The sequence below is a fragment of the Eptesicus fuscus genome, chromosome 8 (assembly GCF_027574615.1).
Source record: "Eptesicus fuscus isolate TK198812 chromosome 8, DD_ASM_mEF_20220401, whole genome shotgun sequence".
Lineage (NCBI taxonomy): Eukaryota > Metazoa > Chordata > Mammalia > Chiroptera > Vespertilionidae > Eptesicus > Eptesicus fuscus.
Genome location: NC_072480.1, coordinates 10,388,388 through 10,413,286, shown reverse-complemented (window position 1 = coordinate 10,413,286; position 24,899 = coordinate 10,388,388). Strand labels below are relative to the sequence as shown.

The following is a 24,899-nucleotide window of genomic DNA, read 5'->3' as shown; positions in this document are numbered from 1 at the left end:
CTCCTCAAACATTCTAATATCAAGAAAAGTATTTGAAAATTAATAGAAAATGAAATTTATAAGTGGTGAATTATACAATGTACACATATAATTTTGAAAAAGCAAGCAATTAAGAACTTAAAAAATGATATCCAGTTTTTGGAGAAAAGATTCTTTTGTAGCATATATTATAGTAATACTTGAGTCTTTTTAAAGGGAAAAATTCAAATGTAACCAGCTCTAAAAGAAGCATAGGATTTTACAAAAGTGGGCTCATAAAGAAAAAGAAGTAAACTTGTGATCTAATCCAGCAGTTCTTAAACTTTTTTATTTGAATCCCTTTATATTCTTAAAAATTACTGAGTACCCCCAAAGAGTTTTGGTTTTTGTAGGATTTTATCAGTGACATCCTATATAATAAAGATGTAATATGCAAACGGTCGTTATGACGTGAAGCGTAATGACCAACCGTGTAATGACTGGATCACGGAGCAGCAGGAGGGTGGGGCAGCAAGCTACAAGCGGGCAGCAGAGAGCTACAGGAGGGGGCAGAGCAGCAAGCTATGATGGGGAGCAGGGGGCAGAGGGAGCTACAGGAGGGCGGCAGCGAGCTACTGGCTACAAGCGGGCGGCGGAAAGCTACAGAAGTGGGGAGGGCAGCAAGCTATGAGGGGAAAAGCGGGGGAGGGGGGAGCTACAGGAGGGTGGCAGCGAGATACTGGCATACGGATTCCTGCGCAGGGCTACTAGTTTATCATATTAGGAATTAAAACTGGAAATATTTTTAAAATGTTATTAATTCATTTACAAATAAAACCCATCAAATGTTAAATAACTTTTATGAAAAATAACGTTTTCTAAAACAAACAAAAAAAAATGAAAAAGGCACTGTCTTACATTTTTGCAAATGTCTTTAATATGTGGTTTAATAGAAGAGAGCTGAATTCTCATATCTGCTTTTGCATTCAGTCTGTTAGCACAAATCACGCAGCACTGAGAAACTCCTCAGTATACTCAGGAAAGAAGGAGAGTAAAAAAGGCAAATCATGTCTTAGTATTAGAAAAACAGCTTGGATCTTGAGTATCCTTCAAAGGGCTCAAGGGCTTCCCCAAATCACATTTGAGAACCACTGCTCTAGTCTAATCTCCCTATTTTACATTTAAGGATACTGGATCTCAAGGAGATTAAGAGAGAAATCCAAAATCAGATGTCTTGCTAATGATAGAATACAGATCCTAGGAGGTATTTCTCACTTCCCTTGGTTTAGGTTCCCAATCAGAAACCTAGGAAATATACCCGAATAACCTGTCCTGTTCACTCTAGTTAAAAGGACTATCACAATATATTACCAAAAACCTTTTGTCTTAGATAAAACAGAAAAATCAACAAACATGATATATTCTACTACAGGCATATAGTGTTAGCATCTGAATTAGGATCTCTATTTGAACTGAAACACTAAGGCAAATTCTATTGTACTCCATGCAAGTTGATAATGACAAACTACACAGAAAATATCATAGAGAAATATGGAAAGCAGAGTAATCACAATATCACCATTTAATACATTTTCTGAGTCTGGAATATAAATCATAATACAATCCCAGGAAATTTTTCATATGTACTGGCTAAAAGGGTGGTAAGCATATTAAGAGACTGAAAACAAACTGGTAATGATATGGGACTTTTTAGATAAAATGGAGTTGCTCTGATATACAGGTATTTTTCATTCTCTGGACCTTATTTTGTCTTTTTTTTTTTTTAATCAGTTAATCTTGTTCATCCAGAGATGATTTCCTTTGTATCCTACCAGATGGTCCAAATCTTCTTTAAATGGATCATAACCTTGTTCCTTTAAACAACGTAGTGCCCAGAAAAGCTGGTCCAGTGGAGGAAATTCTTCCCAAGGAACCCACTCCCAACCTAAAAAAGAAAGATACCAAATCAACTTACTTAATTTGAAAGGAAACAAAGGTTATTTATTTTGGCAAGTTAACCTATACTTTAAAAATTAATTAAATTTAAAAATAATCTCCTACCTATAAAAGAAGGTACAATAGTGATGCTATGCAAATAATTTGCATTTGGAATGATGATCTTAAAAAGAAAATGTAATCATTTCAAATATGCCATTATTTGAACATGAAGCCAAGTTTACAAGATCCACACTGTGGTAAAATCCAGATTTAGTTTGATTCAATTTTCATTTAAATGTCTGGCTAAACAAAATGCACAGAACTTGATATACTAGAGCAGTGGTCGGCAAACTCATTAGTCAACAGCCAAATATCAACAGTACAACGATTGAAATTTCTTTTGAGAGCCAAATTTTTTAAACTTAAACTTCTTCTAACACCACTTCTTCAAAATAGACTCGCCCAGGCCGTGGTATTTTGTGGAAGAGCCACACTCAAGGGGACCAAAGAGCCGCATGTGGCTCGCGAGCCGCAGTTCGGTGACCACAGTACTAGAGGGTACACTACATTAAAATATACCAGTTTCCTCACCTAAAATATTAAGGTAGATTACAGAATTTCTAAGCTCTCCTCCATCTCTTAAAAAAAGTAATGGAAACTATACAGAGAATAAAAAATAGTCTGTGCCACAGTATATCTTAAGTTTGAAAGACAAATATAGAGAGGACTCAATTTTTTTAAGCTATTTTAGCAAGAAAGATATTAACAGTGTCTGTTAGTTTAAAATACATGAAATCCTAGAAAAAAATATTCTAGGGAAATGGCATTTTCTTTTATTTAAGTAACATAAAGCACAAATGCTCATGATGGGTGAATATATAAATACTAGAGGCCTGGTGTACGAATTCATGCACAGGTGGGGTCCGGCCGGCCCGCCCCAATTGGGGCCCATTGCCTGGGCCGGGCAGCGGGAGGGGCCGCAGGCGGTTGGCCAGCCACCCCCACCCCCAATGGGGTGGGGGAGGCCTGTCGGGAGTGGGGATGGCTGTGGGGAGGGGCCGAGGGCGGTTGGCTGGCCCACCCTGCCTCCTGGTGGAACTCCTGCTTGAACTCCTGGTTGAGGGGACAATTTGCATATTACCCTTTTATTATATGTATACTCCATGTTCTAAATAAGTTTATGAATACATGAATATATCTATGTATAAGTACTGTTTCTTCCATTAACTATTTCTCTGGCTATAAGTAGAACATGTAGTTTTACTCTGGGAAGGCAGGGAACAGATAATCCATGAAACTGGAGTAAGTTCAGGAAGGGCTAATTAGCAACTGTGAGCACACACTAACAGAGAGAGGAGAGGGGCAGGGAGAGGGGCAGATAGATATTGCCCAACAAAGTGTTGCAAGATGGTAAATTAACTGAGTCTCAAGAGAGCTGTCTGTTAAGTGTATCCTATCTCCTAGAAAAGTATCTGGATGACCTCTTAATGATGATCAGTTGGTTGGAGGAAAGATGCAGTAATTGGTAAATTGAAGCAGGACATCCAGATCCAGGACCTGATGAACATGGGACAGAGACTGTATCTCTACCTTATAAATAAAATAAAGACTCACCAAGCATTGCACCTTGGTTAGGTTGCAACTGGGAAAAAAGTGAAAATAATTTCTGCTATATTATTACTAAGAGATGGAAAGAGGAACAAGTGTTTCTGACCAACTCTGATTTGATGCTAGTAACCTTGGGGCTTACAAAATCAACACCGCTTGATTTGAGCTTACTAGCATGTCAGAGACTCAACAAAATGAAGGCGGACAAGTTCAAAAGGTTATGTAAATGAATAAAAAGAATCACAAATATATATAAACTACTTAAAATTACTATATTTTAGGGGGGAAGAATACATACAGTAATATAGTAACAAAGTAGAACAGTAATTTTTTAGAAGTTATTTAAAAAGTAGGCCCTCGCCAGGTGGCTCCAGTTGAAGCATGGTCCTGTACACCAAAATGTTGTGAATTCCATTCCCAGTCAGTGCACACACCTAGGTTGTGCATTTGATTCTGGGTGTTATGTATGTTTCTCACATCAATGGCCCCCTCCCCTCCTCTCTCTTCTCCTCTCCCTTCCTCCTCTCTTTCTGAAAATAAATATATCCTGGGGTGAGGGTAAAAAATGTTTAAAACAAAAAAGTAGGCCAATCTAGATACTATATTAGAGAACCTCACAGGAAGAGGTTTGCTTGCATATTCATTCCTTTGTTCCTTTCTTCAACATATTCTAGCACTGATTACAAGCCAGGCATAGTGTCAGGCCTGGAAGAGTCAAAGATGAATGAGCCAAAATGTCTGTTCTTTATAGATTCCAAGTTCATTAAAGGAAAGTATGATCTGAACTTGAATTATTGAGCTAAATTTGAGATAACTTCAGAGCATTAGCGAAAGATATCTAGAAGGCAACTAGAAATATAAGTCTGCAGCTCTGAAGAGCAAGATGAGAAGTTATTATGTGAACCAGGGTTTGCCAACTCAAGTCCCTCCAAAGGCCAGACAGGGCAGGAGAACGACTGAAAAATGGAAAGAGGGCCCGCAGGTGAACGACACTTGTGACTAAAGGCTGTGGTAGTCAGTGACTCTGGTGCTTTATCCTACTGTCCTGAGTGACAGAGATGAGAGAATCATCTTTGTTATCCATAAAATAACATAAGTTTTAACTTTGTTATCCATAAAATAACATAACCCTTTCAACCATAAGTTTATGCTAATAAGATGACTGGTAGCTGGAGGCCCCTAGATAGCCTGAGGATGGGGGCTGGTTACCAGAAAGACCAAGGATTGATTAGAGGGTTGGAACTTTCAGCCCTACCCTCTAGCCCCACCTTAGGGGGGAGGGAAAGGGAGACTGAGATAATCACCAATAGACAATATTTTAATCAATCATAAGTTCTTATGTAATGGAACCTTCATAAAAACCTTACACAACTCAGTTTGGAGAGCTTCCGAGTTTGTGAACACATCAAGATGGTGGGAGGGTGGCATGCCCACCTGGAGAGGGCATGAAAGCTCCTTACCCCTCCCAGATACCTCACCCTATGCATCTCTTCCATTTGTCTGTTCCTGAGTTATATCCTTTATAAGAAACTGGTAATGTAAGTAAAACATTTTTCTGAGTTCTGTGGGCCATTTTGGCAAATTATCGAACCTGAGAAGGGAGCTGTGGGAACCCCTGATGTACAGTTATGTGGTCAAAATTACAGGAGGCCAGGACTGCTGCAGGGTGTTTGAAGTGGGGCAGTCTGTGGGACAGAGCTCTTTAACTTTTGGGATCTGATGGCAACTCTGGATAGAGAGTGTCAGAATTGAATTGAAATATAGGCCATCCAGTTGATTTTTGGAGAGCTGGAGAACTGGTTGGTATGAGGGGAAAACAACGTATTTGGTGTCCGAAGTGTTGTGAGTAAAAACAACTCAGCTCAGACTTTGCTAGTTCATTTTAGGTGATTCCAAGTAGTTACTTTTTTAAAAATGTGTATGACTCAATAGACCTTCGGGTAGAACATTGCTTCTGTTCATTCAATCAAATTAATCTCTAAAACAGGTTAGATATGATTTATTCATTCTATAAATATCACTTCCTCCAGGCTTTTGTATACATGTCCCCTTCTCAAAGGCCGTTCCTAACACGGCACACATGCACCACTATCCTTACACAGTTTTTCTTTCTTATTCCTTATCATTACAATTAATAAAATATCTGCTAACTTGCCACCTTTCCCCCTACTAAGTTGTAAATCCCAGGAGGGCAGGGACTTCTATACACCACTGTTTCTTTAGTGCCTGTCTAGAACAGTGTCCAGCACACAGTTCTCAGTGGATAGTTATTGAATGAAAAGAGTCTTCCGTAAGAGAAAAGAAATGAAATATTTCCATTACATGAGACCACTTGAATAAAGTTTCATATGGAAAATAATATAATCAGTAAGTTTGATATTTTTCTCTTTAGTTCCTTTTCTCATGGAGTTTTATCAGCTTTGAAGAGATGAAACATGTAAACCCTTTAGAAGAATGCTTAACATGGAGTAAATAATAAACATCAGTTATTGCCATTAAAATTTCCAGAGCACTCAATTCAACACAGAAGGAACAGATAACTGTTTTGTCAGGTTAATCATTCTCTATAAAAGAAAATTATTACCTCTCTTGCACAGGTGAGAAAACTGAGAAAGACACATTAAATGTTATACTTAAAATTATACTTTGTAAAAAAATTAAATACTAAGAATAAAACTAACATTTACTGAATACTTACTGTGCTCACTAGGTTCTTAAATGTATTAACTCATTTTCCCCTTACAACAACCCGTCTGAGGGAGTTACTATTATCACAGATGACAAAAGAGGCATAGAGGATAATAACTTCTCCAAGATCACAAATTTCTAAGTGGAAGAATCAAAATGCAAACCAACTCAGGCGCCAGGTCTCTTTCCTGTTATGTCCTTGTGATTCCCGGATTTAAGTATATCTATATTTCTATGTGAAGAGAATCTATGTGGCAACATAATGTAATATTCCTTCAGAAGATATACTAGTACTTGTCTAAATTTAAAAAATGCATTACTAAAGATAATTCTCTTACTTTCATTTTTTTCAGGCTCTACATTCTTAGGTTCTGAATCATGAGTCACATCCACCTCTCCTTTCATTAGAATAGTGACATAATGGTAATTCTCCTTCTCAATGAAAGAATTCACAACAGAGGCAAAGCGAACATTTTTCAGGTGAAGAGCTGCTTCTTCCCAGGTTTCCCTTTGAGCACATTCTTCCCAGCTTTCACTGGAAAACAGAAACATACTATTGTATTCAATTCTATTCATTTAATTTGTTTTTGCCAGAAATACTTGGCTAGATATTCCTAGTGTAAAGCAAAAATAACTGTAATGGTTCATTCTTTAAACAATAAATCAAACCCTGCCTTTGACATTCTGTATATCCTGTATCTAGTTATCAGGAGAGAAAAAGGACTTCATATTGAATAACAAAAAGTGAACATTTAGGATGGTGGCCAGAAGGATGGCAGTGAGGGAGAGAGTGTGAGTGTGTGTGTGTGTGTGTGTGTGTGTGTGTGTCTGAGTCAGGGACAGCATACTTTCCCACGGTCTGGGTGGTAGTTGTTCTGCTGTTTAGTTGTGGTTTTTATGTGGTTGTGAGAGGCAGCAAGTATAGGTGATTACCTATGCCGCCATCTTGGTCTCTCCCTAAATTTTTGTTTTTAAGTGAACATTTAGTCAATTCAGTACTAGTTCAGATGCCTGGAAGCAGTATGCAACCAGGAAGCAGTTTAGTATATTAGTTAAGAGCACAGGCTGTGAAGTCAATTAGACCTAGGATTGAGTCTGAAGTACATTACCTCCTACCTTGGATAAGTAAAAAGAGAATAATGTTAGTTTCTCGTGGGGTTGTTGTAACTGTATCAAGAAGTGGACTATGTCTCTTGCCTATAGTCTCAGAATTTCAGTTTAAGCCTCAGAATTGAGAACAACAGGCAGTATGCAACTCGAAATTACAAAGAGGACAGCAAAAGAGCAAACATGCCATGTGAACTCTAGGGTCTGCTAAGAAAGGGCAGACTACTCACCCTTCCCCGTCTACATTGAAAATCAGGAGATCTTTGGAGGGAGAAAAGTTGTGAGTTTTCACCTTGGTAGGAATGTTTCTCTTCATCCTGATGAGGGGCCAACTCTGCCCCCAAATCAAGTGAGGGGCACTCCAGGAGAATTATTTCTGGAGACTGGGTGTGACTCTCAAGAAGGAGATACTGGCCGTGACACTCCCCTGCTGAAGACCTGCACGGTGAGTTGCAGAAACTCATAGGCCTATCCCAATGCATCAGAGTAGAGGTGGCAGGAGGGTTAAGAGCTCTTGGGTAAGTCTGAAATGTATCCCTTGGTGTGTAGGGATGCATGTGAACACAGAAGCTGATACTTATCCCCATTTTGGAAATTTGGAAGTGAGGAGACTGGCTAGAGCAGCCCACAATAAATGAGCAAGGAAAAAGGGCAGCAACGAACGCATTATTCCCATTGTGAATTTCCTATAGGCCAAGCAGGAAAAAGGGCAGAATGAACGCATTATTCCCATTGTGAATTTCCTATAGGCCAACAGACTGCTGGGTATCCCAGCAAAAAGAAAACGTAGGGTAGTATGCTAAAAGCAAGAGCTAGCAGAGGGGAACTAGTGTCATAATAAGCCAGTCACCTATGTCAGGGAACTGTGTGGTGTAGAAATCCTTGAAAGACTTCCAGACAACCAACAAACATATCCTGAGAAGAGAGCACACAGATGAATAATGTACCCAGAGAGCACCAATTGATGGGTTATAGCAGCACCAGTTCTTAAAAGGTTTGCCCACTTCCCTCCTTCCCCAATATTCTGTAAAAGTAAAGAAATCAGAAACAATGAGGAGTAAATGGAAAAAGAGCAAAACAAGGCTCACACCTCCTTTCCCCTCACAGATCAGAGATAAGTACTCGAAAGTGGATCATAATTGCCAAAATGTGATTTATTTTTATAATCAAGAGACAGGAAAACAACAGAATTTACAGGAAATATCATGAAGCAGCAGAAATGGGAAAAACAAATTATGTTTGAAAACAACAGGAGAGCCGAAACCGGTTTGGCTCAGTGGATAGAGCGTTGGCCTGCAGACCGAAGGGTCCCAGGTTCGATTCCGGTCAAGGGCATGTACATTGGTTGTGGGCATATCCCCGGTAGGGGGTGTGCAGGAGGCAGCTGATTGATGTTTCTCTCTCATCAATGTTCCTAACCCTCTCTCCCTCTTCCTTCTTCTCTGTAAAAAATCAATAAAATATATTAGAAAAAAAAAAAAAATGGGCAACAGACCTAAATAGAATCTTTTCGAAAGAAGACCGAAGGGGAGAAACCAAGATGGCGGCATAGGTTAAACACCTAACCTGCAGCCGGGCACAACAATTTCAAAAATACAACTAGAGGTCAGAACGGACATCGTCCAGAACCACAGGAAAGTTGGTGGACTGAAATGCCCACAGCTGGGGGGAAGGAGAAGGCCACGGGGACAGTCGGGGAAGCCGTAAAAGCCTGAGGTATGGAGAAACGGGCGGAGACACGAGCACACGCGCCTGCGGGGAGGATGGAACCGGAGAGGAGGGGGCGGCTGATGACCTGGCCGGAGTTCACTGGCAGGAAGGAGATAAAGGCTCCGGAGTGGGCTGAGCACCCCCTCTGATTGCACTGAACCCCATTCCGGGCGAAACCCTGGAAAACTCACTCACTTTCGCAACTCCGCCGCCCCCGCAGGCCGCCCGGCCCGGGACGCTGGGGACGCCGCCGCAGCGGCGGCGCCCGGAGCCCGGCGGCCTCCCAGCACCCGTCCCCGCCGCGCAGCCCCCGCGCGCCTGGTGCCGCGGGCCGCGCGCCCCGCACACCGGACGGAGGCCCGGGCGCCCTCTCCGTGCACCTCCCGGCGGCGCTAGACTTCAGTAGAGTTGACTGAAATGAAGGGATTAAGAAGTACAAATTGAGAAGTTTGAAAAAGATGGCGGCGGAGGTTAAAGGCTGTTCTGTTGCCTCGCACCCAGCGAAATCGGAGGGGATGAGGTGTGGAGGTGCGTGGGTCTGGCTGGTGGCGGGGGAAAGGGGCTTTTGTTCCAAACCTAAGGGAGATTAGCTCTCCATCACCCTGAAACCCAGCTTCTGGCGAACCCCGGGAGACCCAGGTGCCTGCGGGGAGAGGCGGGACTCTTGCAGAGGTGCGCCCAGCAATCAGTGTTTGCTGCGCTGGAGTGCGGAACGAGGGGACTTAGATACATGGAAGGCAGAAGGACCAGACTCACAGCCATCGAGGCTCGCCGCACCATGGCCTGTTGGCGCCCTGAGACCCCGCCCCGCCCTGGGACCCGCCCCGCACGTTTTGAAGACCTGCCCCGCAAGTCTTGCAGGCACACCTGCGCCCCAAGCAACGGCTTATGCATGTGGGTGGCCTGCCCTCTGGCAGCGGACCAGATGATCTGCTGTTCTAGTCGGACTGCTCCAGGGCCACTCAGACAGGAGGAAGAAACTACAGTTTTTACTGTAATCCTTACTGAGTGCCTAAGGCAGTAGCTGATCTACACCCCATTGGAGACCCAGAAACGAGGGCATCTAGTGGTCTGTGGGAGATGACACCAGATTTCAACCACGTGCATAAGGGACACATTCAACGGGAATATTCAGTGAGCGCCAAAGCTTTGCTGCACCAAGACCCGGCCCATAAACGTGTCTCCTGCACAGCAACTCTTCCTTTATAGACAAAGAGAGCCCCCCCAGTGACACCAACAACAATCAAGACTTAACTATACAAAGGAGGACCAAGATGGAGGCATAGGGCGGAAGCCTGATTGTTGCCTACCACAACAACTTTGAGACTACGACAAGAGAGCAGAGCAGACACCATCCAAGACCACCATAGGGCTGGCTGAGTAGATGCTCTACAACTAGAATAAAAGAGGGGTATGTGGGATGATGCTGATGCCGGTGACCCAAAGACCACACTTTAAGAACTACAGCTCAGGCGACACAAAAGAACTATGGCTCAGGCGATACAACAGCGGCCTGGAACGTGCTTGGCGCAGTTCCCCCGGCGGTCTCCGGCTGAGGGGACGGCTCCACTGGCAGCCAAGCACGGACAGACGAGCCCCTATGAGACATGGGGTGGGAGACTCCGCGCTTGCTGACCTCTGAGTCCGTCAAGAATCTCAACGCCCCGGAAGCGGCCAGGTGCGCATGCTCGGCGACCGGCCACCGATGCAGACCCAAGGGCCGACGCAGCGACGCCAGACTGGCCCACCGCCATGCACCGGGTGCACCGGAGCTTCGCCGAGCCGCCGCCCGACGAGTTCTGCAGCAGCCATACTGGAGCTCTGGAAGGATGGCCAGGGGAATTGCTGAGGGGGGATTGACCGGCAGGAATTGGGATCGGGAAGACGGGGCCCCGCTGAGATCCGGGTGCGGGCGGGGTTGCGCGCCTCTGGGCTCGGGTGTGGTCACACGCCTCTGGGTATAAGTGAGGCCTCACGTCCCTGGGTCTAGGTGAGGCCACATGCCCCTGGGTCCAGATGAGGCCGGACTCCGGGTCCGGGTGAGGCCAAGTGCCCCTGGACCCGGATGACGCTGGATCCCGTGCCCGTGCGAGGCCAAGCGCCCCTGGGTCTGGGAGAGCCCACACACCCCTGGGTCCAGGCGAGACCATGTGTCCCTGGATCCGGGTGAGGCCGCGTGCACCTAGGCCCGGGTGAGCCCAAGTGGCCCTGGGTCTGGGAGAGGCCAAGCGTCCCTGGGTCCGGGTGAGACCATGTGTCCCTGGATCCGGGTGAGGCCTCGTGCACCTAGGCCCGGGTGAGGCCACGTGCCCCTGGGTCTGGGAGAGGCCAAGCGTCCCTGGGTCCGGGCGAGACCATGCGTCCCTGGATCCGGATGAGGCCTTGTGCACCTAGGCCCGGGTGAGCCCAAGTGGCCCTGGGTCTGGGAGAGGCCAAGCGTCCCTGGGTCCGGGTGAGACCATGTGTCCCTAGATCCGGGTGAGGCCTCGTGCACCTAGGCCCGGGTGAGCCCAAGTGGCCCTGGGTCTGGGAGAGGCCAAGCGTCCCTGGGTCCGGGTGAGACCATGTGTCCCTGGATCCGGATGAGGCCTCGTGCACCTAGGCCCGGGTGAGCCCAAGTGGCCCTGGGTCTGGGAGTGGCCAAGCGTCCCTGGGTCCGGGTGAGACCATGCGTCCCTGGATCCGGATGAGGCCTCGTGCACCTAGGCCCGGGTGAGCCCAAGTGGCCCTGGGTCTGGAAGAGGCCAAGCGTCCCTGGGTCCGGGTGAGACCATGTGTCCCTGGATCCGGATGAGGCCTCGTGCACCTAGGCCCGGGTGAGCCCAAGTGGCCCTGGGTCTGGGAGTGGCCAAGCGTCCCTGGGTCCGGGTGAGACCATGCGTCCCTGGATCCGGATGAGGCCTCGTGCACCTAGGCCCGGGTGAGCCCAAGTGGCCCTGGGTCTGGAAGAGGCCAAGCGTCCCTGGGTCCGGGTGAGACCATGTGTCCCAGGATCTGGGTGAGGCCTCGTGCACCTAGGCCCGGGTGAGCCCAAGTGGCCCTGGGTCGGGGAGAGGCCAAGCGTCCCTGGGTCCGGGTGAGACCATGTGTCCCTGGATCCGGGTGAGGCCTCGTGCACCTAGGCCCGGGTGAGCCCAAGTGGCCCTGGGTCTGGGAGAGGCCAAGCATCCCTGGGTCCGGGTGAGACCATGTGTCCCAGGATCCGGGTGAGGCCTCGTGCACCTAGGCCCGGGTGAGCCCAAGTGGCCCTGGGTCTGGGAGAGGCCAAGCATCCCTGGGTCCGGGTGAGACCATGTGTCCCTGGATCCGGGTGAGGCCTCGTGCACCTAGGCCCGGGTGAGCCCAAGTGGCCCTGGGTCGGGGAGAGGCCAAGCGTCCCTGGGTCCGGGTGAGACTATGTGTCCCTGGATCCGGGTGAGGCCTCGTGCACCTAGGCCCGGGTGAGCCCAAGTGGCCCTGGGTCTGGGAGAGGCCAAGCATCCCTGGGTCCGGGTGAGACCATGTGTCCCAGGATCTGGGTGAGGCCTCGTGCACCTAGGCCCGGGTGAGCCCAAGTGGCCCTGGGTCTGGGAGAGGCCAAGCGTCCCTGGGTCCGGGTGAGACCATGCGTCCCTGGATCTGGGTGAGGCCTCGTGCACCTAGGCCCGGGTGAGCCCAAGTGGCCCTGGGTCTGGGAGTGGCCAAACGTTCCTGGGTCTGGGTGAGACCATGTGTCCCTGGATCCGGGTGAGGCCTCGTGCACCTAGGCCCGGGTGAGCCCAAGTGGCCCTGGGTCGGGGAGAGGCCAAGCGTCCCTGGGTCCGGGTGAGACCATGTGTCCCTGGATCCGGGTGAGGCCTCGTGCACCTAGGCCCGGGTGAGCCCAAGTGGCCCTGGGTCTGGGAGAGGCCAAGCATCCCTGGGTCCGGGTGAGACCATGTGTCCCTGGATCCGGGTGAGGCCTCGTGCACCTAGGCCCGGGTGAGCCCAAGTGGCCCTGGGTCTGGGAGAGGCCAAGCATCCCTGGGTCCGGGTGAGACCATGTGTCCCAGGATCCGGATGAGGCCTCGTGCACCTAGGCCCGGGTGAGCCCAAGTGGCCCTGGGTCTGGGAGAGGCCAAGCGTCCCTGGGTCCGGGTGAGACCATGCGTCCCTGGATCCGGATGAGGCCTCGTGCACCTAGGCCCGGGTGAGCCCAAGTGGCCCTGGGTCTGGGAGTGGCCAAACGTTCCTGGGTCTGGGTGAGACCATTTGTCCCTGGATCCGAGTGAGGCCTCGTGAACCTAGGCCCGGGTGAGGCCACGTGCCCCTGGGTCTGGGAGAGGCCAAGCGTCCCTGGGTCCGGGTGAGACCATGCGTCCCTGGATCCGGATGAGGCCTCGTGCACCTAGGCCCGGGTGAGCCCAAGTGGCCCTGGGTCTGGGAGAGGCCAAGCGTCCCTGGGTCCGGGAGAGACCATGTGTCCCTGGATCCAGGTGAGGCCTTGTGCAACTAAGCCCGGGTGAGGCCACGTGCCCCTGGGTCTGGGAGAGGCCAAGCGTCCCTGGGTACGGGTGAAGCCAGATCCTGGGACCGGGTGAGGCTGTGCGCCCCTGGATCCATCCGGGTGAGGCTGGGTCCCAGGCCCGGGTGAGACCACGCGCCCCTTGGGTATGGGTGAGGCCACGTGCCCCTTAGTCCAGGTGACGCCGTGCCCCTGGGTTCGGCCGAGACCAAACCAGAGGGAGTCGGACCTCCATTACCACCATTTGTCCACCATCCAGAGCTGAGGGGTCAGTGCTGACATGTACACATAAGGAACTCCTGGACATCGAAATTGGGTCTCAAAAGAACTGTTGGTCCAGGGGGAAGCTCGCTACAGATTGATTCATTTGCCTGTCAGCATAAATATTATTGCTCGTCTCACATTCAGATCTTATTAGTATATATCTAGTGACATTTGATCTCGTTCATCTAGAGGAAATGATGAACAACATAGACTGAGGAACAAGAACAGAACCAGAAGCAAGGAGGCATCGATCGGACTATCGGGCCTCAGAGGGAGGATAGGGGAGGGTAGGGGGAGGGTGGGGGAGGGGGAGAGTTCAACCAAAGGACCTGTATGCATGCATATAAGCCTATCCAACGGTTAAGTTCAACAGGGGATTGGGGCATGCGTGGGGAGAGGGGTGGGATGGGAATGGGGGGATGAGGACAAATATGTGACACCTTAATCAATAAAGAAATTAAAAAAAAAAAAAAAAAAAAAAAAAGAAAGAAGACCGAAGGAAGGCCAAGAGACATATGAAAACATGCTCAGAGTCACTAATTATCCCAGAGATGCAAATCAAAACGACAATGCGGTACCACCTCACACCTGTCAGAATGGCTATCATCAACAAACGACAAGTGCTGGCGAGGATGTAGAGAAAAGGGAACCCTCCTGCACTCTGGTGGGAATGCAGACTGGTGCAGCTACTGTGGAGAACAGTATGGAGTTTCCTCAAAAAACTAAAAATGGAACTCCCATTTGACCCAGTAATACCATTTCTAGGAATATATTCCAAGAAACTAGAAACACCAATCAGAAAGGATATATGCACCCCTATGTTCAGAGCAGCACAATTCACCATAGCTAAGATTTGGAAACAGCCTAGGTGCCCATCAGCTGATGAGTGGATTAGAAAACTATGGTACATCTACACAATGGAATACTACCCTGCTATAAAAAAGAAGGAATTCTTACCATTTGCAGCAGCATGGATGGACCTGGAAAGCTTTATGCTAAGTGAAATAAGCCAGGCAATGAAAGAAAAATACCACATGATCTCACTCATTTATGGAAAATAAAGAACATTATAGCCTGATGAACAAAAAGATAGATACAGAGGCAGTAAAGCACCGAACAGACTGTCAAATTACAGCCAGAAGGATGCAGAGTGTTGGGGAGGGGGGAAGAGATCAACCAAAGGACTTGTATGCATGCATATGGGCACAAGCAATGGACACAAGACACTGGGGGGGGGGGGGGTGAGATGAGGGCATGCAACAAGGGGTAGGGGAGGCTGGGGGAAGGTCAATGGGGGGAAAAAAAGATATATGTACTACTATGTGTAATACTTTAAACAATAAAAAAAATAATTAAAAAAAACCTGAATAGGCCAATAACAACTGATAAATAGAAGCAGTAAAAAAAAAAAAAAATTCCCAGCAAACAAAATCACTGGTCCGTAATACTTCATAGGGGAGTTTTACCAAACCTCCAAAAAGCAACTAACACCTATCCTCCTCACACTATTCCAAAATATCCAAGAAGAGGAACACTCCCAAGCTCTTTTTATGAGGCCAACATTATCCTAATTCCAAAACCAGATAAAGACACTACAAAGATAACTACAAGCCAATATCCCCAATGAACATAGATGCTAAAATCCTCAACAAATTATGAGCAAATCAGGTATAGGAATATATTAGAAAAAGCATACACCACAACCAAGTGGGATTTATTCCAGGGATGCAAGGTTGGTATAATATTCCGCAAATCAATAAATGTGATACATCACATAAACAGATTGAAAGACAAAAATCACATGATCATATCAATAGACGCAGAAAAAGCATTCGACAAAATCCAACACCCATTTTTGATAAAAACTCTCAGCAAAGTGGGAATAGAGAAATCATATCTCAACATAATTAAAGCCATATATGACAAACCTACAGCCAACATCATACTCAATGGGCAAATACTAAAACCATTTCCCCTAAGAACAGGAATAAGACAAGGATGTTCGCTTTCCCCACTCTTATTCAACATAGCACTGGAAGTCCTAGCCACAAAGATCAGATAAAAAGAAGAAATAAAAGGCATCCAAATTGGTAAGGAGAAAGTAAAACTGTCATTATTTGCAGATGACATGATATTGTACATAGAAAACCCTAAAGACTCCACAAAAAAAATACCAGCTTTAAAAATTAATTTGGCAATGTAGCACCATATAAAATTAACACCCAGAAATGGATGGCATTTTTATACACCAACTAGGGGCCCAGTGCACGAATTTGTGCACCTTGAAAGGAACTGTGGGCTGCAGTGGGCACAGAGGCAGGTCTCGGCCCATCCCCTGCACCCCCGCAAGCCCCTCCCGCCACGGTCTCTGGTCCCCCGTCTGCCAGCAGCCCTGCTCCCACCAGCATCACTGCCAAGCACTGACGGGACCAGCCCCGCTTGCACCCGCTGACAGCGCAGAGCCATTGGGGCCGGTGCCAGCAGCGGGTGCGAGTGGGGCCGGCGCCTTCAGCGGGTGTGAGCGGTGGCTACTACCCCAATCACCCCTCAGGAGCAGGGGGAGGCGGAGAAGCCCTCAGGGACGATCGGGGCTTGCAGCCGCCACTTGCACCCGCGGACGGCGCTGAGATTGGGACCGGAGCCGGGTGCCAGCAGCGGGTGCGAGTGGCGGCTCCAGTGCTGGCAGTGGGTGCGAGCAGGGCCAGCGCCGGCAGCAGGTGCGTATGCTGGGTGAGAGCAAAGACTTTTCAGTAACCACCGAGGCTCGCCCCGATGACAGTGACCGGTGCCCACCTTCACCGCTCCACCATCCCGCCGCAGCCAATGCCCACCATGTTCCACGCTCTGCCGCCTGCTGCCCATGCTCACCATGTTCTGCACACACACCCCTGGTGGTCGGCGCACGTCATAGCGAACAGTTGTTCCATTATTTCGCCATTCGGTCTATTTGCATATTAGCCTTTTATTATATAGGAGGATAATCAATTCTCAGAAAGAGAAACTCAACAAACAATCCCATTTACCATTGCAACAACAACAAAAATAAAACACTTAGGAATAAACTTAACCAAGGAGGTAAAAGTCTTGTACTCAAAAAACTATAGGATGTTGAAAAAAGAGAGAGAGGAAGATATAAGCAAGTGGAAGAATATAGTGTGTTCATGGATTGGTAGAATTAACATCATTAAAATGTCCATACTACCCAAAGCAATCTACAGATTCAATGTAATCTCTATTAAAATACCAGAACTAGAATACTCCAAAAATTATATGGAACCAAAAAAGTCCCTGAATAGCCACAGCAATCTTGAGAAAGAAGAGTTGGAGGGATCACAATACCAGATATCAAGTTATACTATAAAGCCACTGTAATCAAAACAGCCTGGTACTGGCACAAGAACAGGTATATAGATCAATAGAACAGAACAGAGACCCCAGAAATCAACCCAAGCCATTATACTCAATTAATATTTGAGAAGGGAGGCAAGAACATACAATGGAGTCAAAACAGTCTCTTCAATAAATGCTTCTGGGAAAATTGGACAGATACATGGAATGAGAGTAGACCACCAACTTACACCATACACAAGAATAAACTCAAAATGGATAAAAGACTTAAATTTCAGTCATGAAACCATAAAAATCCTAGAAGAAACCATAGGCAGCAAAATCTCAGACATCGCTCATAGCAATATGTTTACCCACACATCTCCTAGGGCAAAGGAAACGTAAGGAGAAAATAAACAAATGGAACTACATCAAAATAAAAAGCTTCTGCACAGCAAATGAAACCAATAACAAAATGAAAAGGGAGCCCATTGTATGGGAGAACGTATTTGCCAATGATACATCTGATAAAGGGTTAATATCCAAAATATATAAGGAACTCATACAACTTAACAGAAGGAAGACAAACAATCCAATTAAAAGATGGGCAAAAGATCTGAACAGACACTTCTCCAACGAAGACATATGAAAAAATGCTCAAAGTTACTGATCACCAGAGAGATGAAAATTAAAACGACGATGAAGTATCACCTCACACTTTTCAGAATGGCTACCAACAACAAATCAACAAAGGACAAGTGCTGGCGAGGATGTGGAGAAAGGGAACCCTACTACACTACTGGTGGGAATGCATTATGGAGAACAGTATGGAGTTTCTCAAAAAATTAAAAATGGAGCTGCCATTTGACCCAGTGATCCCACTTCTAGGAATATATCCTAAGAGACCTGAAACACCAATCAGAAAGAATGTATGCACCCCTACGTGCATAGCAGAGCAATTTACAACAGCTAAGATCTGGAAACAGCCTAAGTGCCCATCAGCAGATGAGTGGACCAGAAAGCTGTGGCACATTTACATCATGGTTTACTCTGCAGCAGTAAAAAAGAAGGATCTTTTACCCTTTGAGACAGCATGGAGAGACCTGGAGAGTATTATGCTAAGCGAAATAAGACAGAGAAAGACAAGTATCACATGATCTCACTCATATGTGGAATCTAATGAACAAAATAAACTGATGAACAAAGGGAATTAGAACATGGAACAACAGACTGGGTAATCTCAGAGGGAAGGGAGGGGGAGGGGGAGAAATGAACCAAAGAACTTGTATGCATATATGCATAACCCATGGACTCAAACAATAGGGTGGTGAAGGCCTGGGGTGGGGGTGGGGGTGGGCAGCTAGAATGGGTCTATGGGGGAAAAAGGAGGGCATATGTAATACTTTCAACAATAAAAAAAATTGGTGGACCCATATTCTTCAACATACCATGGGGAAAAGGGGGCGGCAGGGTTAGCGTTAGAGATTGTAAAACTTTATTAACCACATGCATTATGTGCCCTTCCTTTGATATCCACTGGTACAAAATGGTAAAAAGACATTTTCAAGACAACTGGGGAAAACGGCAAAGACTGGGTATGATGTTAAAGAATTATTTTGTTAGGTGTGAAAATAATATTGTGGTTATGTTTTTAAAAGTTTGTTACAGTTACATACTTAACTACTCAGGGGTGGTATAACTGGATGTCTGCAATTTGAAACAGTCCGGAAAACAAGGGGTGTGAGTCTGCCGTAGAGCAGTAAAGATGAGACAAAAACAGACTGAGTGATGGGTACATAAAGATTCACTATTTTCTCCACTTTGTATACTAAAGGAAAAGAAGCACTGGGTCTGAATGCTTTAGATGCTATTTACCTGATATTAACTTGAAACTTATTCTCACTTAAAGTGAACCTTTTGGGCCAAAATCGGTTTGGCTCAGTGGATAGAGCGTCGGCCTGCGGACTCAAGGGTCCCAGGTTCGATTCCGGTCAAGGGCATGTACATTGGTTGCGGGCACATCCCCCAGTGGGGGGTGTGCAGGAGGCAGTTAATCATGTTTCTCTCTCATCGATGTTTCTCTCTTTATCCCTCTCCCTTCCTCTCTGTAAAAAATCAATAAAATATATTTTTTTAAAAAGTGAACCTTTTGGTACAATACCAGACTTTCTTCAGTCTGTGTAGAATTGCCTCTAAACTGCCCATCTTTGTCTGAGATATCAACAAATCACAGAATGTCAAAGAAGAGAGGGACTGTCCAGAGTACTTGGTTTTCCTTCTGCATTTTAAAGATGGGGAAACAGACTCAAAGTTTCACTACTCCGCAACTGGACCTACACAGGCAGGAGCAAGTCAATGTCCCTGCGTACGTTTAAAGTGCAAACGTCTTACTGGCAACGCTGGCCTGCTCGAGGTTTAGAAACACCGTCTTCGCGCCTCTTCGGTGGAAGCACGAAGAAAACACATCTCACAAACCAGCCGGTAAGCAGCGCGGGGACGCAAGCACGAGGCGAGGACACCCTTTTCCCGCCCTCCTCCAGCTGCGCGCCCCCTGCCGGCCGGCGCCTGCGCGCTCCGAGAGAAGCAAAGGGCGCACGCGCGACCAAGGACGCGGCTCGGCCCAGGGAACGCGCAGGTCCTCTCGGGCGCGTTCCGCCTTCCCCAGCCGGCCAGGCGGCTGCTTACCCGAACTCCAAATGACCCCCAGGAAGTTGGAAACTGCCAGCTCCGAATGACCCCTTCCTCTTTCCCAGGAGGACACAGCGAGGATGCCTGCAGCTAGTCACCACAACGCCCACCCCGACTCCGGGCCGGCGCGCCCGCGGCTCGGCCGCAGCCGGCCTGGCGCAGGGGGACCGCGAGCCGCGTCCTGGTGACGTTCGCCCCGCCCCCAGGGCCGCGCCAATCCCGTCCTGCGCCGGCTGCGCGCCACGCCCGCCCGCCGGCCCGCCTTCGGGCTGGGCGTCTGGTCGCCAGGGGTTACAGCTTGTGCTCTGGGAAGGACTGTGTCTTTTTTTTTTTTTTTTAAATATATATTTTATTGATTTTTTACAGAGAGGAAGGGAGAGGGACAGAGAGCCAGAAACATCGATGAGAGAGAAACACCAATCAGCCGCCTCCTGCACACTCCCCACCGGGATGTGCCCGCAACCAAAGCACACGCCCTCGACCGGAATCGAACCCGGGACCCTTCAGTCCGCAGGCCGACGCTCCATCCACTGAGCCAAACCGGTTTCGGCAGGACTGTGTCTTTACTAATGACACCTTCTGCTGTGCTTTCAACATTCTTGACTCTCTGAGTCCTCCAACTGATGCATTTCCCAGGCACCTGCTTTTAAAGAACTGTACCTTTGCACATCCTATCCTTTTTTCTTGGATCTGCACACAGTAAACTCATTCTCACTCTAGTTCAAATCAGTGTGGTATCAGGGCAAGGACACATGGCGTAGAAACACTCTAATCTAAATAAAAATATTCTCAAATCATGGGGGGAAATAGGACTAAACAATAAGTTGTTCTGGGAGTTTGTAACCTATTTGGGAGAAAAAAACAGACACTTCCAGTTACTTACCTTTGACCAACACAAAATCCCAGCTGAATCAGAGTTGTAATTAAAACAAACTAAAATTCTCTCTTTATGGGGAGTATTTACTTTTTTAAAAATTATCATAAATTGTTTTACTTCTACCAAAGTAATGTGCACACAATTTAACAAGGTCAAATGGCACCAAAAAAATGGCAACAAGAACAATTTTACCCTCTAATTCTCTTTCCAACCACTTTTAATTCTTTAAACTGTTATTTTTATACATATTTACATTATTACTACATATTTTTAAGAACTATGTTTATTCTGCATTTTGTAATGAAACATGGGGTTCAGGTTGCAGACTTCTCGTGGGTCCTTGTCTGACGAAGTTGAAGAATAAATTCGTGGACTAACATATTTCTTTAATAAAAGTGTAGACATTTATTAGAAGTGTTAACGTAAAAAAAAACATTGAAATCTGTAAAGAATTTTTGAGAGTTTATTTGAGCCAAACTGTCAACATATGCCGGGAAGCAGAACCTCAATGAATTGAAATAATGCTCCAGAGAAATGGCGGGTTACATCTGTATTTATACATTGCAATCGAAGGAAGGGACATAGGTGGGTTACATGAAATCCATTGGTGATAGATTAGAGAGGCAGGAGAAAGCAAAGCGAGGAAACTCCTGGGATTGGATAAAAAGTAAAATAATGGACACATACTTAGGTGGGTGCAGGAACAATTAACATGATAATGAAGGAATTTGTGGTATCTGTCCTGGCGCCCAGCACATTTGGTTGTGCCTCAGGGGGTCCAGAAAAAAGGGAAGTTACAAGTTACCCAGACACTTCAAGGGTATGTTATAGTAGATGCAAAAAGACAGGCTCAGTTAAGGTAAAGGTTGACCTTGTCAGTGAAGATACCCACCTAGGATGTAACTGCCCACCATAACTGCTCTTAGTTAAAGTTTAATTTTAGACCATCCTTTGTGGTTACTTTAGGTCTCTGAGTTTGCAAGACTGCCATGCAGGCCGCCCCTGAGCTTGTCAGGTCAGCATGTGGCCCCTTTTGTCCACACATCCCCCTTTTGGTCATAAATCAATCCAAAGGATGCATTGATGACCAAACTTTTGGTTGGACAATGGAGTCCCACGGTGCTAGGAAGGCTCATTCCTGGGATGTCTCAGTGTCAGCATGTCTTGCTGAACAAGTGGACCACTGGGGATGGGGCAAGACCATAACCTTAGATGGCATTTAAGGTCGAATTATTATTATTCAAAAAGGGCAGGTAAATGGGAGGCAGTCAGATCCTATATGTACTTGTTAAAAAGTATTCTGGATCATTTCTAATTTTTGAGCCACCATGATCCAAGTCTTTTTGCTGTTTGTCAAGTTTTGTTTTTCTGCATCTAGTATAACATTTACATATCAGGAACAAAAGTAACAATAATAAACTAGTAACATTGATTAGGAACAGAAAATGTCTAATACTAGGCAAGGAAAAGTCTGAGGGGAACAAGCATCCCAGCCAACCAAAAAACCCTTTACATGTGTTATCATAATTTTTTATTAAGCTAATTATATGTTTTCCTCCTTCATCCACTGTCAGTTGTACCTTAGAAGTAATAAGACAAGGGCACTTTGCAAAGCTGCTCTTGAGGGCATAGACTTTCAATTACTTTTGTGCTTTATGTCCACCTTTTTTCCACTAATGGAGATTGGAAGTGCATATCACTGTTTCCTCCACTCATTGTCCTTCCATGTTATAACTCTAGCAACAGGATGTTCATTCCACTTTTAACAACTTACTTTAAGAACTTGCTATCTGCTAGGGACATAGTGCTGGGCCCTAGGGATACAATGGTGAACAAGACATCTAGTCCCTGCCTTCATGCAGCTTTCTATCTAGAGAGCAGATAACATCAGTTTTCTCTTAAATGAAGGCTCATTTCTTCTGTACCTTTGGCTAATCCATAACCAGCCTTTCTCTACCACCCTTTCCATCTCCTTGTCTTAACTAAAATCTGACTTTCTGATGTTAGCACTTTTTCAGCCAAATTCACAGCTAGCCTGTAGGGTGCGTTTGACAAATTTGAATGACAAACATTTTGGGCTGATGGACTCCATTGGGGCACAGCATAAGGAATGATTCTTCTAATGTGTCCCTTCCTCTAAGTTAAATTTTGGCTGTTAATGCTCTTATACTGACCTAACCTCAGGAACCATCATTAGTTTGTGTCCACCTGGCTTATCACTTCTTCCAGACTATTACTCCCTCACACTTGCAAAAACTTCTCCATTACTAAGAGTCATGCCTTTTGACCAGCTACGTTTTCCCTCTCTAAGTCCCTGTCATATACCCACCTTGTGGTTACACTTCATCATTCAATAAAGATAGATGCTTAGCCCACAGCCTTCTCTATCAAGTGAGCTATCACCCTCAGTGTACTAGTATGACCCTGCAAAACTCTCTGACTTCCGCATCTCCAATGGCTTTCTCTTTACTTCTGCTACCCACTCCCACAGCCAAATCCTGGATCTTGTCATCATTTAAAACTGCCATCTCCAAAATAAAAAATGTAAGCATTTTTATCTGTAATTGAGTAGGTAGGGTGTGGGTTGAGGTTTGGGGCTTATGCTAATGATTGATGGAGAAACAAAGATGATGCTAAAAAGGTGCAACTCTTTACTACTTTATGTGTATTGACTCTCACTCCCTTGATTTCATGCTCTTTCACCTTTTCATCATAATTTAAAAAAAAAAATTGTACTGGCCTTTGTGCCTCAGTTGGTTGGGCATTGTCCCATGTACCAGAAGGTCACCAATTCTGGTTGGAGCAAATGCCTGGGTTGCAGGTTTGATTCCCAGTAGGGGTATGCAGAAGGCAGTTGATCAATGTTTCTCTTTCACATCGATATTTCTCTCTTTCTCAAATCAATAAAAACATAGTACTCCCAAATACATTAGTTTTTACAATATTATTGACTATATTGCCTATGCTGTACTTTACATCCCATGAGACTATTTTATTACTTCCAATTTGTAAATCTTAATCCCTTCATCTTTTTCATACAGCCCCCAAACCTCTCCCCTCTGGCAACCATCATTATGTTCTTTGTATCTATGGGTTATTTCTTCATTTATGTCATTTTTTAAGATTTTATGTTTAAGTAAAATCATATGCTATTTGTCTTTCTCTGTCTGACTTATTTGCTTAGCATAATAACCTCTCAGTCCATCCATGTTGTTACAAATGGTAGTTTTCATTCTTTTTATGGCCAAGTAATATTCCATTGAATATGTGTACCATTTATTCTTCTTTTATTTTAATCCTCACTGGAGGAGATGCTTAGAGAGACAAAGAGAGAGAGGGAGAGAAGGAAATGTTGATGTGAGAGAGAAACATTGACCGGTTGCCTTCTGTATGTGCCCTGACCAGGAATCCAAATGGCAACCTTGTGTAGGGGACAACACTCGATCCAACTGAGCCACTACAGCCTGGCTGTACCATTTATTCTTTATCCAATTATCTAGGCACTAGAGGCCGGAGGCATGAAGATTTGTGCAAGAATGGGCAGGAAGGCTAACCAGTTTAGCTCAGTGGATAGAGCGTCGGCCTGCGGACTCAAGGGTCCCAGATTCGATTCCAGTTAAGGGCATGTACCTTGGTTGCAGGCATGTGCCCAGTGGGGAGTGTGCAGGAGGCAGCTGATCGATGTTTCAACTCTCTATCCCTCTCCCTTCCTCTCTGTAAAAAATCAATAAAATATATTAAAAAAAAAAGAAGAATGAGCCTTCCTTCCCCTGGCTGATGGCACCGCCTTCGCTCTGACCAGAGCAGCCTTTCCACTCTGGCCCAGAGCCACGTTCCTGCCTTCACACGCTGCCCAGAGGCCCAGAGCAGCTGGGGTGGTACGGAACACCTGCGTCATCGCCATGGTGATGACATAAGCGTTCCACCCCGCCCCCAGCCGCTCAGCGCCTGCGTATGCAAATTAACCTGCCATCTTTGTTGGGTTGATTTTCATACTTACTCCTGATTGACTGGTGGGCGTCGCGAAGGTACGGTCAATTAGCATGTTCCTCTTTTATTAGGGAGATGGGCATTTCAAATACTTCCATATCTTAGCTATTGTAAGTAATGCTGCAATGAACATAGGGATGCATATATTCTTTAGAATTAGTGCTTTCGATTTCCTCAGAATGCCCAGAAATGGGATTGCTGGGTCACTTGGCAGTTCTATTTTTAATTTTTGGAAAAACTTCTGTAGTGGCTGTACCAATT

General features: G+C 46.1%; 1 protein-coding gene across 1 annotated transcript; it reads right to left on the bottom strand.

The window, feature by feature from the left end:
• Positions 1–1,522: 1,522 nt before the first annotated feature.
• NUDT15 (nudix hydrolase 15) lies at positions 1,523–23,176 on the bottom strand. Its single transcript, XM_008152087.3, has 4 exons — positions 23,119–23,176; positions 19,769–20,048; positions 6,531–6,727; positions 1,523–1,903 (listed from the first exon to the last, which is right to left on the bottom strand). The coding sequence occupies exons 1-4, from the start codon at positions 23,174–23,176 to the stop codon at positions 1,746–1,748; spliced, it is 693 nt and encodes a 230-aa protein (XP_008150309.2). The 3' UTR covers positions 1,523–1,745.
• Positions 23,177–24,899: the final 1,723 nt, after the last annotated feature.